Source organism: Cataglyphis hispanica, chromosome 17 (genome assembly GCF_021464435.1).
Source record: "Cataglyphis hispanica isolate Lineage 1 chromosome 17, ULB_Chis1_1.0, whole genome shotgun sequence".
Lineage (NCBI taxonomy): Eukaryota > Metazoa > Arthropoda > Insecta > Hymenoptera > Formicidae > Cataglyphis > Cataglyphis hispanica.
The window spans coordinates 3,995,114-4,009,724 of NC_065970.1; the positions used below are offsets into that span (position 1 = coordinate 3,995,114).

The following is a 14,611-nucleotide window of genomic DNA, read 5'->3' on the forward strand; positions in this document are numbered from 1 at the left end:
ATGTATAACATGACTTCTATTATGAATGGCATTTTGAATACAAATTTTAAGACGTGATCAAATTCCAATGGCTAATGTATCTGTAATACACGAATGCGAATTTTCTTAATATTAAAGGAACATGATAGTAAAGTGTTATTTATTTATTTTTTATTACAATTATGTATATATCCAATTCAAATTCTTACATTTCAATGAATAGCTATAAGACCAGATTCCAAAAGTTTTTGTAACTTTGCAGCTATATCGGGGTTCTTCAAGTGACTATAAAAAGGAAAAAGATTTTATCAATATCTATGTTAATACAAGAAAAAATAAAGAAATAAATTAATTATTTTGGAAAGAATATTATATCGCATAATGTTTTATTTCTCTTGATTTGGAAAACATTTAATAATATCAATATAAATGTAATAAAAACGTTTCATTAATCTTAGATAAAAATTGATGTTAAATTAATCTATTTTTAATTTAAAAAATTCTTTCCAAAACGATTAAATGATAAATAAAATACAATCGATATTTTACTTACTCCTGTAAAGCTCTTGGATCGCTTTGCATTTGTTCTAGGATCAACCTCATAGCCGGATCTCGCAATATACTTTGAACTTCCGGATCCGCCATTGCTCTTTTTCTGACTTCTTCTGGATTAGAACTAGTGGACATAGCGCAAGAGCGATAGCCATCCAACGCTTCGTTGTTTTGTGGATCTAATTCCAAAGCCTTTTGATATGCCGTCAGAGCTTTTCCCGGCTGTTGCATGGCCTGCAGAATTTTTCCTTTTCTAATCCAACCCTTGATGAATTTCGGGTCCAACTCAACGACCTTCTCGCAATCCTTCAAGCCAAGATCGAATGCCGCTAATTTGGTATAACAAGCCGCTCTGTTACTATAATACTTGGGATCGTCCGGATTCCTTCGGATCGCCTCGGAATAATGCTTTATGGCTGCAGGATAGTCACCGTCTTTGTACTTTTGATTACCAAGTTCCTTCTCTTCCTCCGCTTTGACTGGATCGATATAAGCCTTTCTCTCCTCCTCCTTGATTATTTTATCTATATCTGATAGTAAGGTTTTAATTTCCGGAGTTCTATGTTCGGACATGGACTTTTCATAATATACTTTGGCCTGCTTCCAATTTTCCATTTTTTTGTAAGCGTGACCGATTCTTGTGAACGCTTTAGCTATTAATTTGAAATCCGCTCTATTTTCCCTACCGACTTCGATAGCTTTCTCACATTGAGCGATACATTTCTCATATTCTTTCTGTTCAAAGTACACTGCCGCTATATTCAACAGATAAATAATCTCTGTCGGGTCTAACTCTACAGCTTTATTGTAATGTTCTAGAGCCTCCTCGAAACTTTTCTTCTTGTAAGCCTCGTTACCCAATTTCTTTTCCTCTAAAGCTTGTCTCTTCTCAGGTGGAAGATTGTCCTCCTCCTTCTTCTCGGGCTTGGGTTCCGGTTTAGGTTTTGGTGGTTCCGGCGGATTCATCGGCTCGGTTTCCATCGGTTCCCCCATATCAGAGCCCATGCCTAAAAGTACACTAAGAGTGGTGAGCACTCTGCTGTCTTGGAGCTTAGTACCAAGACTCTGTGGATTGTTTTGTAATTCTTGCAATGTCCTTAGATAATCACGATCGTACAGAAACTTTTTCGTTCTGGGATCGTTTGCTAGCTTCACAAAAACATCGGGCGCATTGAAAGGATTGGCTTCGGCGGCTGTTTTCTGCGCTCTCACTTCGGCGAGACTGCTCTTGAGTTGCTCATTGTTGGGATCAAACTGTAAACCTTTCTCGTAAGCCTTGATGGCTTCGTCGTACTTGCCCAGATAGGCAAGGGCGCTACCCTTGCGCGAGTAACCCTTTCCCCAATCCGGCTTCAAATTGATAGTCTTCTCCGCATCTTCCAACGCAAGCTGATATTTTCCAGACTTCGCGTACGCCGCCGAGCGATTGCTGTAAAGGACATGATTATTGCCATCCAAGACGATGGCGTCTGAATAGTGTTTCACGGCTTCATCGAACTTGCCCTCTTGTAAAGCAGCATTTCCTTTCTCCTTCAAAAGAACCACCTGCAAAAAATGATGTTTTAACGATCTAACATTAGGGGCAAATATATCTTGTAAACATTACTAAAAAAAAAAAGGAGAATCTCTTTGATTGATTTACGAATAACAATATGAGGGGGTTAGTTTACAGTTGCCGATATTTATTCTTAATTTAACTTTATATTCTCACTCTCATTATATTTCTGTTACAGTTTATTTCGACGAGAGATTTAAATGAACAAAGAGGTGCCCGATGGAAAAAAATCAAGAAGATTATCGGAGGAGAAGGAATAAATTATAGTCCTTGAAGGTTCTCGAAAAGCATCCTCGTGGTAGCGATGTGCATCTCTCGACGTGCTATCTAGTCGCGCGTAAATTCATCAGCTGTTGGCGCTTACCTTATCCTCCATCGTGCACGCCAGGAATGCAGCGTTTCCGTTATCTCGTCTCCTCGTGCTCCCTGAAAAACACGCTTACGATACGATGACTCGTGTGAATAATGTTCGTGAATCTTCTCTCTCGTGTTGTGCGTTATACACACTTGCATGTGCCGGCGCTGATCCCTCAGAAAGCTCCAGAAATTGAACCAGTAGCGGTCCCTCACTGTTTACAGCGCAACTAACGCTCGCGTCGTAACCACTGACTCCTAGTTAGATTATTGATGTATGTGTGTGTGTGTGTGTGTGTGTGTGTGTGTGTGTGGATGAGTGGGTGTGTGCGCGCGCGTGCGTACAATTATTATATATGCATATATTCTAGCATATTCGAGAGAATGACATTAGAAATTCGGTGCACATAATGAAAATGTTAAAAAATCAATGCTTTGTATATAATTCGAGTTGAAAATTAGGGGAAATTAAAAATTAAATTTCAAGAAGACAGAATTATATACAGACTTTTTATTCTTTTGTATATCTCATAGAGTTTATTTTTTATTAACTTTTAAAGCTATATTTTTTCCCCGCATGTGATTAACTGTCAAATAAAATTATGCCACATTTTTAATTTTTAATAATACATTGCATGCAGTAAGAACTGTATTTTTTGTCGTTAGTGAGAATTTATGAGATATAATTAATTAAATAAATCTGAGAATATATATATATATATATATATATATATATATATATATATATAAAGAATCGATATAATAATCTGTAAAATAGAATCGATATAATAATTTGTAAAATATATTTTGTAATTTTTTTAAATATCTAATAAATTGTATTAATAATAGAAAACGAAAATGTCTTTTTATTGAATATACCCATCCATTTCCACATATCTTATCACATCACATACCTCTTTCTTAATTATATTTTTCTGATACATTTTTGTCGATTTTTTGTTCTTAAAATGAAACTGCATTTCTTGTAAATTAAGTATCAGGAAAATATAATCAGCAAAAAAATGACACAAACCAAAGTTTCAAAAAATGCGAAAAATTAAATATTCGAAATCCGCAAAAGTATCAGGAGAAAATGATCAGCAAAGAAGTGGCACAAATTCAAATTTTAAAGGTGCCAAAATTTGAAGTTTTAAAATTCGCAAAAGTATCAGGAGAACATGATCAGCAAAGAGGTAACATATCAGGAGAATATAATCAGCAAAGAGGTGGCACAAATTCAAATTTTAAAAAGCGCCAGAATTTGAAGTTTTAAAAATCGCAAAAGTATCAGGAGAACATGATCAGCAAAGAGGTAGCATATCAGGAGAACATAATCAGCAAAGAGGTGGCACAAATTCAAATTTTAAAAAGCGCCAGAATTTGAAGTTTTAAAAATCGCAAAAGTATCAGGAGAACATGATCAGCAAAGAGGTAGCATATCAGGAGAACATAATCAGCAAAGAGGTGGCACAAATTCAAATTTTAAAAAGCGCCAGAATTTGAAGTTTTAAAAATCGCAAAAGTATCAGGAGAACATGATCAGCAAAGAGGTAGCATATCAGGAGAACATAATCAGCAAAGAGGTGGCACAAATTCAAATTTTAAAAAGCGCCAGAATTTGAAGTTTTAAAAATCGCAAAAGTATCAGGAGAACATGATCAGCAAAGAGGTAGCATATCAGGAGAACATAATCAGCAAAGAGGTGGCACAAATTCAAATTTTAAAAAGCGCCAGAATTTGAAGTTTTAAAATTCGCAAAAGTATCAGGAGAACATGATCAGCAAAGAGGTAGCATATCAGGAGAACATAATCAGCAAAGAGGTGGCACAAATTCAAATTTTAAAAAGCGCCAGAATTTAAAGTTTTAAAATTTGCGAAAGTATCAGGAGAACATAATCAGCAAAGAGGTGGCACAAGATAAAATTTCAAGAAGCGCGAAAATTTAAAGTTTTAAAATTCACAGAAATGTCAGATTTTTTTTTTTTTGTTTTACGAAGGAAGAGAAAAATGCATTATGCATTCCCACCGGCCGGTCCGATGGGATATGCGGGACTCGCACCCGCTAAAAAACTCTCCCTGCAGGACTAATCTTTGGCCTCTCGCCAATACTTATACAAATTTAAATTTTGAGATATCAGGAACACGATAGGTACAAGAAGGATAATACAAATAAAAACCTCGCATTTGAAATTTTAAAAACTCCAACTTTATTTTCTTTTCTCATTTAGTATAATGAAAATTACTATCTAAAAATTAATTGCTCTTACAACTCATCTCTCAATTTTCACAAATGACCACTGTATAACTGATAAACGTCTAAGGAAAAAAAAGTCCATGTGAAATATGTAAATATGTATGTAATCTCAGTATTTATATTTAATCGCATTGATTAGCTCGCATTCTATATTTGAAAGATATTATACTCTCAACTGTTTAATTCTTTTTTCAGATGACGAAAAATCTATTTCTCTGAGACTTTTCGTACTAGTTATTACACGCGTATACTATCATTTTATAAATATCAATATTTCTATAAGAGAAGCAAAATATGATTTATGGAAATTAATTAATGATCGAACATACATAAAACGCGCCTTCGTGAAAGATAGAAAAATATATAATATAATGTTGGACATATTTGCTTAAAAAAGTAGACACAATGTCAATGTATGAATAATTTGCTTTCAAGTTCTTAAATAGGTCGATTCATAACACATAAGATTTTTCGCGATACATATATGTGACAACTTTCTTTCTCGAGAGCGTGGCTATAATTAGTCCATGCTTGCGTGTTGAAGCACAAGTCCAGACGAAAGATTTCATTTCTCCGAGAGAGAGAGAGAGAGAGAGAGAGAGAGAGAGAGAGATCCAAATATACCTTGAAACCTACACGGGAATTCTCTCTATCTCTTTCTCTCTTTCTGTAGCGCAAACTCCTTCAAAAAGGAATAAGTTCGCGCGAGCTTCTTGGAATGCCTAGACCATTACACGAAACTCGAAATAACACTCCGCGACAGGTCCTTGCTCTACATTTTTACGTCGCTATTCCTGATTTAACCGCGTCATTTCATTTGCGTCTAACATTTTTAAAAAATACGTCACGCCTCTGTTGTTGTTGTCACATTGTTTACATTTTTCATATTAATAAATACAAAAATTATCCTAATATATTTATAATTTATACTAACACATATATTTTTTTTTGTATAACAAAAAAAAGTTAAAACAGAATATATTAAATATTATATATAAAGTTTCATATTATTTTTTCATAACTTATTTTATAAAATATAATGTATATTTTTAATATGCAGAAAAAAATATTCTAAATTATTATTCAGAATATTAAAAGATATTTCTTTCTTTCTTTTTCTTATAAACGTTCTTTCCTTTAAAACTATATCTCCTGTTGCGATGTGGGAATTTCCAGATTTCCTCGTTGGAATATGTTGACCTATCTCTCAGCGTTATCGATTTCGTATAATTTTTTTTGCATTGTAAATAATAATGTCAGACGCAATCGAGGAAAAATAAAAGTAAAAATATGAAACGCGCAGGATCTTTTGCGATACATTTTTTTATTAAAAATAATTATGTGGCTTTTAGATACAATGTAATGTAACAATAATGATATTGTCATCGTTGCGGTTGTTATTAATAATTCATGATAGCTTGTAAAACTCTATATCAAAAGATAGCTATGTACAGGAAATGATTACAATGGATTTATGCATATCGATGAAAGCGATCTTATACTATTAAATGAACACCGATCCGGTGAACGTTTATTGTTAATAAACATCGTATCGTTCTGGATCTTTCTTCGCTAATATAAATATATCGTATATAATACTATTTGTATATTAACTGATTAAAACTAATAATGCACACATCGCACAACTATAAATCGCGCGCGTAAAAATATGAACTTAATTATTTCCCGATAAAATGTATTTTGTACATACAATGCATTTGCTTTGTATTCATTTTAATATGATCTTTATATTAATTTATAACAAGATTCTTTTTCATAATTTGTCGAACTCCTCTATGTGTAAAATATGCACATAGCTAAACATAGATATGTCATTACGCATTTCGTATCTATCACTCTTTTCTCTGACAAATTTTTTTCAATATTGCAAGATCAATACTCGTATTAAAATATGAATTCTCCTTTATGTTACTTGTACAATATTTTCTCGAAACACTCTATATACTACACGATATTACATATCCGCCTGCCGTAAAGAATTAATAATAAAGAAAAAAAGATATTGCTATAGCAGATGGCCCGTATATCGTTGCTTCGTTCGTAATGAAATATTCGTTAATCGTATCAGTTTGTTTCTGAGATCTTTGTTTTTCACATATTGCTCGTTCGTTGTTCACCTTTCAGCTTATCTCGCATACATCGCTATCGCTGATATCAATTTGAAAAACGATGTTTAAAATCAATTAGCAACTTGAATAAATAAGAATGCAATTCTAATATCTTTTTTCGATCTGGTAAACTTTATTATTCGTCTCAATTACTTGATAAAGATGACTTCATAAGCGCATTCATGCAACTCGAGAATATCTGCATATATATGCATATTATATATAACATGCGCTCTTTTCCTCTTCCTCTCGGCAATTATCTGTTGTCTGATCGATAGTTACATTATAAATTTATTTGGATATTTTTCTCTCTCTTAGACCTTTAATCTCTGCAGGTTTTTCAGCTGAAGAATCGGAGACACGTAATTCAACTCGTCGTCGCTGCTCTCGGAATCCGAATCCGGCAACGGCTCCGGCTTCGCGCCGTGTCGCAGCAGCTCCCTGGCGAGCTGTCTATCGGTATACAGGGCCAATTGATATGCCGTCAGACCGCTATATGTCTTCGTGTTCAGACAAGGTTCGCACTCTTTCAGTAAGAAGATAATTATCGGCCAACATTTACGTTCTACTGCAAGATGAAGTGCCGTTCTTCCCGCCAGGCACTCCTTCGCCTCGAGATCGGCGCCGAGACGCAGCAGAAGACGTACTAGATTCACATGTCCGTTAGCAACCGCCACATGCAAGCACATCTCACCTGAAATAAAAAAGAAAACATGAGATCAAATGATGATATGATATCAGTGACGAATAAAAAAGCAATTTTTTCCGCAATAATTTTAGAGAAATTCTGTCACAAAAAGTATTTTGTAAATCCTAAGAGATAATTATATAAAAACATCTTAAGTAGAAATTATTTATAAAATAGCAAGAGACATTTTCTCTACATTTATAGATCTCTCTAAATATCCTGTGTATATATGTTTCGTGCCACTTAATTTCTACGACTGAATAACAGCCGACTCGCATCTGATTTTCTGACTTTCCCATCATTTTCCCGTCATTTTCTCCAATGGGCCGAGTCGCATACCTCGACACGCCATCGGATATAGATAGAACAAGGAAGACGCGATGAATCATTGTTGCCGAGATTTCGCTGGCGTCCCGCGGTCCAAACTAGGCCCGCGCCGATCAAAGCAATTTCTAAAATTAACTACGCCCTGTTACTGGTCGCATTGGCGGAATTTAATATTGCAGTTTTGTATAAATCACATTGCGTCGATGTCATCTCACTTCCGTTAGCATAAATACTCCCATTGAGGCAGAATTATTCACAAATATTCAAGTAAGCATGATATATTATAGCTTCGTGATATGTTATAGCTTCTGTTATCATCGCATACGAATCTCTTATAAATTATTGCAACATTGAAAAAATTAATAGCTCCAATTATCTACTTGTTTTCAATTATGGTTGTCAATGCCAACGAGATTGTTAATTTAGATCATCGGGAGCTGCTTCAAAGAATTTAGATGATATACTACCACTATAACGTTACTTAAAAAAACTCTGCGAAATTCCTGAGAAATTCGTGCTGGAAATAAAGCACGAAGCTCGTGTGATTAGAGTCAGTCACGAAGGATAATCTATTTGATTAAGGGTGAAAATCTGACGGAAATCACTGACGTCGACGCCGATGTGGGGTTTCCCGACCGAGCTAAGGCGAGAATATCGAGCAGCATGCAAATAGTTTCTGCGGGTATTTTTAAATATCAAAAACATCTGCTCTCCCTTGTCTTCTCCTCGGTCTCGCGGCGTCGCGACGCGCTACATGATGTAACGCAAGCGTAAGAAATGCTGCCAAATTCCATCGTGCGTGCGAAACATTCTCCCTCGCTCAATGCTACGTCGAAGTTATTCTTCACGTAGAAATTTCCGTGCATTTTCCATCCATCACCTACAAGTTTTAGATATATATTGAGAAATAAATAAAGACTAGTTTCGCATTCATTTCCAACATCACAATTATTTGCTTAGTTCTATTGGCAAAAATTGATTTATATAAATTATTTAGATTGTGCTCGATGTGTCGCCGCAGAAATCGTCAGATATTTTAAGCAATTATTTAATATTGAAATTAAAAGCTCATTTGTTGAGAAAATGAACCGAGGATTAATGAGAAAATAAAATAAATCGCAGGATTTAATATATAAATATGTAAATTAAAATATGTATAAACATGTAAATGAATGAATAAATATTGCTAACAATTATCCTCGAATTCGATCAGTTACAATTCAGAACGATCGGTTAAATTGCGTTTCGCACGCGCGTGATGCGTTACTCGTGTAGCCTGAGCTTGCAACGGAATATGTGCCGATGACGCTATACGGGATTTCCAAGACTTAAAAAGTCCATGAACATTTCGCAACGAACGACCGCTGACTAGAGTGATTTTCTCTCTCTAAATTCCATTGAAGATTCTAGTTTGCGATGAGAACACGAAAGATCCGATGCCTTCGGGCTTCTTTCCCGATCTCTAAATTTCTTCTTCAGAAGATTTATTTATTTTAAAGAAATATATATAAAAAAAAACTTGTGCGTAAATAATACGACCAAATCATCATTGGCAATTGATTACCCATTTTCTTCAGTCGGTTTTCCAATTAATTTCGTGATAAAATCATAGATAAGAATGTTGGCCGCACACTTTCTGATAATAAATATTTTTTTTACGATTTTTTTAAGAGCCTTCCTTTTTATGTGTTTTAGAAATGGAAGGGAAAGAGGAAGAAGAGAATATCCGATAATGGGAAAGTCTCGTGACTAAACTATTGCGACCACGAAGAGCTGTTTTCACAGGAAAGTAAATTTCTCTGAAACATTTATCGGCAAAAACGCTTCTGTTTATGACGTACAATTACCCAGAAAGAGTAAAAAATATTATAATCGAGAAACTCGCCGATCGAATGACAATAATTGTAGAAGTTTTAATTGCTAGTTTATTAATCAAAAGATCGTAAAAACAAAACATTCAATTTATACTAATGCTTCCACATATTTATTGTGCATATGATGAGAGAGAGAATGAGAGAGAGATTTGTATGCATCTCCGCGCTCTAATGTCAAATTTTAGATAAAAGAGACGATTTTATTGGCTCATTAACTCGCTGATTCGATCTGCTTCAATCATATGTATCAGATTTTTTATTTATAGTAATATGTAATAAGTCGCGGTCACATACACACTTACGATAAAATATATGCAAAAAATATGCGCATATTTGTACTCACTCGGGAAATTCCTTAATGTTACTATGACGAAAATTCATTTTTAGATAAGGCGTAATAATAATGCAGTCTCGATTAAAAGTTTCACAAATAAGGTTTTGGGGATTTTTTAAAATTCGTCGCGTTTCCATTAGATATTAATAACAAAACTATTGCGCGTTTTCCGTAATATTTTAATTTTTGAAACTTAAATAAATCTTTTGAATTAATCCCTCTCTTCAGATACTTTACTTATATTTGTATCAAATAAAATTTAATGAGATATTCTATCTCCATCTCTCTCTAAAATTAATTTTGCAAAGTGTGCTTCTATTTTTAATCGCCTTTAATTTATACATAAACTGTTCGCATCTCGAACAGTTAAAAAAGATCCATTTCGAATCAATAATAAGATTTTAGCATTGGAATATACGTATATAAATGTCGCCTGATATATAACGGCTATAGAGTTTTTTAAAATTCAAATTACCTTTCGATCGGATCAACATTTCTTTCTTTTTCGAAAGGAATATTCTCTGACATTATTGAGACGGTGGAACTTCCAAACGTGCAGCGCAAAAAACGCTTTCAATGAAATTATGGAAAATACACACGCTTCCACCCACATATCATCGCTCTGCACAAGACTTTTACATTTATTATACAAATTCCGCTGCCACCTCGATGTTTCTTCGTTTCTTCACGGATGTGGATTAATTTCCACTGTCATTATTCAACCTTTGTGCGCGAACACATTTCCTGATTAATCTTTCCCAATATTCCTACAATATTCGTTCTTAGTATTCTTCTCCGTTACAAATTAACGGCTACTCTTTTTTTCTGCGGCCGACACTTATCGAGAGTGCTTACCGTTATAGTTAATTTGCTCCAAATTTTGAGGTAAGGCGGGTACTTCCTGCCCGGGCATCAGCTTATTCCTCTCCATCGGATACAATGGGTCCGTGAGAGCCTTGGCGCAAGCGAGATCTCCGTTCGCGCAGGCCAGATGAAGAGCCGTGTTTCCGCGGAAATTCCTCAGGGATAGATCGGCGCCCGCCAGGACTAGACGCCTGACAATCAGTGGTTGCTGCGTCAGCACCGCCAGATGCAAGGGTGATTGCAGGTGGTCGTTCATGATGTTCAACAAATGTGGATGAGGCGTTAGGTTTATCAGAATCAGCGCACCCTCCACGTAGCCCTGCATGATCGCGATGTGCAATTGCCTGTATAGATAAATATATGAATTAGATGGTTGAAATCAGTGGAGTTAGAAGCTTTATATATATACAGGGTGGGTCATTTTAATCAATGCATTTAATTTCAAACGAAAATGTTTCCATTTCTTTGTGTGACACAATTCTCTCTCTCTCTCTCTCTCTCTCTCTCTCTCTCTCTGTGTTTCTATTTTATTACTGTATAACTTGCAATTTTTGTTTAGTTTAATTCTCTAAAGATCCTTAACGGATGAAATTTTCATTGAGTCGGTCATTGAGATTAAGCGATCTGTTGCACTTTAAATATGTGAATAAATCACTGGATTTACGTAAACATTGACGCGTTGCGCATAATGATATTTATGCCTGAATCAACGGACTCGTGAAAAAAAAAAAGAAAAACAACTCGCGAAAATGATATGAGATATTAGAGATAATTATTTTCTAAGCTGATTGATCAGTTCTCACGATTCAGAAACCAAACTTACACTCTCTTTCTTTCGCGTTATTTTAAAACAATGTAGAAATCATAGGAATCTCTCACACGTACAGATGCATTTTTGGATTTTTTTTTTATTTTAAAAATTGATTTAGAAATTTTTAAAATATGACGTAATATTATTGCATTGTTAGATAATCGAAACAAATTGGGGTTTTATTTATATTTATCATTTGGTAAACTTTTTGTTATTCTGGAATATTTAATAATTTAATATAATTTATATAATTTAATTAATATATATTTAATAATATATAATAATTATATAAAAATATAATTATATACATATAAGATGTCCTAAGTTACATTATTTTTTTAACAAGCTTATTTTTCAGTTATTATATTTGACTAGCAAAGATTTATTCTTGTAAAAAAAAAAATCGTGTACCAAAATTATTCAGCGATTTATACTTTGCAAGGAAATTTTCTCTGAATATCGCGTTTCCATTTCCATGTGCCAGATTAAGGGCCATTTCGACCAAATTCCGATTAATTTAATTAATTAACTTAATATTAATTTAATTAATTATTATTAATTTAATTAATTAATTAACTAACAGATAGATTAATTGATTAACTTACAAAGCGATCAAAAGCAAAATTTAAAAATTTGTATTATATATAATATATATAAAATTTTATTTCTTTAGAAATTATTATATAGTTGTCCTGTAAATTAATCAATAATTTAAATTAAATTAATTTAAATTAAATTAATTTAAATTAAATTAAATTAAATTTAACTTAAATAATCGAAGTTTAGCTGAAGTAGTCCTATTCCAAAAATAATATCAATGATAATAAAATAAATTTTCAATAGCTCCAAAATCAATGAGATTAATAAATATCGACAAAAAGAGACATTCACTCACGTGTCACCGTCGGCATCCTTGGAATAAAACTGCCAGAGATCCTTATTGATTATCGAACACTGATCGTCACCCAGCTGTTGCTGTCCATGTGCACTGGTCGCGTCCACGTGTGACAGCTCGAGGATCTTCGGCTCGAGTTGAATCGATCCTCTGCTCAGGGTGAGCCGGTCCAGGTCATCGCTGAGCTCAACGTCCACGACGCCGCTGTCAGTGATTCTGATTGACTCCTTTACAATTGTCGTCGGCGACGAGGAGGCAATCGCCGCTTCCGGTATTATCGACGCGACTCGTTGCTGCTGTTGCCGCTCCTCGTCCTGCAGACCCTCCGAGGGGGTTTGTCGTGACCGCAACCCCGCGTCGCAAATCTCGTCGCTGCAAAATTGCACGTTGCCGACTGACAGGAACCCGGAATCGTCGTCAGCTGTTGCCAATCCACTGTCATCCCGCTGCCTCCTGTTATCCTCACGCGAATGCTCCTCCATCGAAGCAGCGGTCTTGCTCGGAGAGTACCACATTTTTTCGGTACTTCGAGATGAAGGGAACAACTATCACCCAAGATTTCAGATGGGATGACGTCTCTGACTTTTCGGAAACAAATCAAATCTCCCTCGTTTTTTTTTGGCTCTACTTACGAGGTCCCTTTTTTCCCTACGTCCGTCGTCTCTCTGCTCTTTCGCTCCGTATCGCTGGCATGTTTGTGTACAAACCGTTCTTCTCCTTCTCGAGGGGTATCCCGTATATCGGGACACGGTACAATCTAGATCTGTCTCACACGATGTTCAGCGTATCACGAAAGAGATTCGCCTTCCAGCTGATCCTTGTCGAGAACGGGAAGAAGAAGGTGACCTGGTCGGGTTTGTCGTTGCGAACGTCGGCGAACCTCATCGTCTCGCGTCTCGAAACAAACTGATGATAGGTAGCGAGTGTATTATGCGTGACATACGTCCTCGCGGTCACGTGACCAAACTCGACATACTCGTAGTAGGTAGAGGGTCGTTTTTCGAGGGTCGTATATTTACCATGAATTTATCACGAAAGAGATTGTAATATTTATAAAATATGACCTCGTTACAGGAAATTAATATAGATTTGATGATTACTATCTCTCGTTTAATAGAAAATAAAATTAAAATTCCATATAAATTATTTATTTTGACATTTTGTATTTTTTCGCGAAGGGTTTAATGAAACCTTTTATAGTAGAATTAAATATATAGGATTCATTGTCAGATCTAATAGCATCTGCTAATGTTTGCTCTAATGCACATGCGCGTGATTTGCTCTGACAGCCTCGAGCAGTAGTTAAGTAGGAATGGGAAAAACCCATCGGTCTCAGACAGGGTCGGAAGATATCGCTTTGATGCTTTCTACTTCCGTAATTTCGAGTAACAAAATATATTATTTTAAGAACGATCGAAGAGATCTACTAAATTCTTGCAGAAACTTTACACAGTGTTTGAGATAAAATAAAAAAAATATACGATATAATAATATTACTGTAAAAACATTATAAGAAAGTGACATTTATTTTTATAAGATATTAAATTTAAAAATATAAGAGACACGCACGTGTGGAATTTTTTTTTGAGAGTCAAGATATGCGTGTCTCTCTCTCTCTCTCTCTCTCTCTCTCATGAGATATCATTGTATCATTCAAGCGTGACTTCATACGAGATTGTTACGAGTTTGTATGTTAAAGAATACATTCAAATGAAAACCTACACGTTTCTCCAATATTTAAATACGCCGGAAACTCTCTTTCCCTTTCTCTTCCTCTGCAGCTTAAACTGCTTCAAGAAGAAACAAGTACGCCAACTTCTTGGAATGTCATTATACGAGGTTCAAAATAACACGCGGCCGGTTCTTGCTCTACATATTTGCTCGCGTTTTACGTTTCCCAAAATTCCGTTTTGTTTATTATCGATATCTTTTAAAATCCCGTTTAATAAAGGAAGAGAAATTTTTCCTTCTTATAAACCCACGCAATCCAGCTTC

General features: G+C 35.0%; 2 protein-coding genes across 2 annotated transcripts; both read right to left on the reverse strand.

Annotated features, from left to right (window-relative positions):
- Positions 1–128: 128 nt before the first annotated feature.
- LOC126856124 (stress-induced-phosphoprotein 1) lies at positions 129–2,679 on the reverse strand. Its single transcript, XM_050604350.1, has 3 exons — positions 2,451–2,679; positions 533–2,076; positions 129–264 (listed from the first exon to the last, which is right to left on the reverse strand). The coding sequence occupies exons 1-3, from the start codon at positions 2,460–2,462 to the stop codon at positions 192–194; spliced, it is 1,629 nt and encodes a 542-aa protein (XP_050460307.1). The 5' UTR covers positions 2,463–2,679; the 3' UTR covers positions 129–191.
- A 3,320-nt stretch (positions 2,680–5,999) lies between these two features.
- On the reverse strand, positions 6,000–13,622 carry LOC126855977 (NF-kappa-B inhibitor cactus-like). The gene is made up of 3 exons (XM_050604122.1): positions 12,617–13,622; positions 10,902–11,254; positions 6,000–7,517 (listed from the first exon to the last, which is right to left on the reverse strand). The coding sequence occupies exons 1-3, from the start codon at positions 13,129–13,131 to the stop codon at positions 7,138–7,140; spliced, it is 1,248 nt and encodes a 415-aa protein (XP_050460079.1). The 5' UTR covers positions 13,132–13,622; the 3' UTR covers positions 6,000–7,137.
- Positions 13,623–14,611: the final 989 nt, after the last annotated feature.

Bases quoted from the DNA above. Each gene is read 5' to 3' on its own strand.
- LOC126856124 (XM_050604350.1), bottom strand. The intron at 265-532 runs GTAAGTAAAATA...TCCTTTTTATAG, and splicing joins GATCCAAGAGCTTTACAGGA to TCACTTGAAGAACCCCGATA.
- LOC126855977 (XM_050604122.1), bottom strand. From the start codon at position 13,131: ATGTGGTACTCTCCGAGCAAGACCGCTGCTTCGATGGAGGAGCATTCG. The intron at 11,255-12,616 runs GTGAGTGAATGT...TTATCTATACAG, and splicing joins AAGGATGCCGACGGTGACAC to GCAATTGCACATCGCGATCA. The intron at 7,518-10,901 runs GTAAGCACTCTC...TTTTTATTTCAG, and splicing joins GGAGCAAATTAACTATAACG to GTGAGATGTGCTTGCATGTG.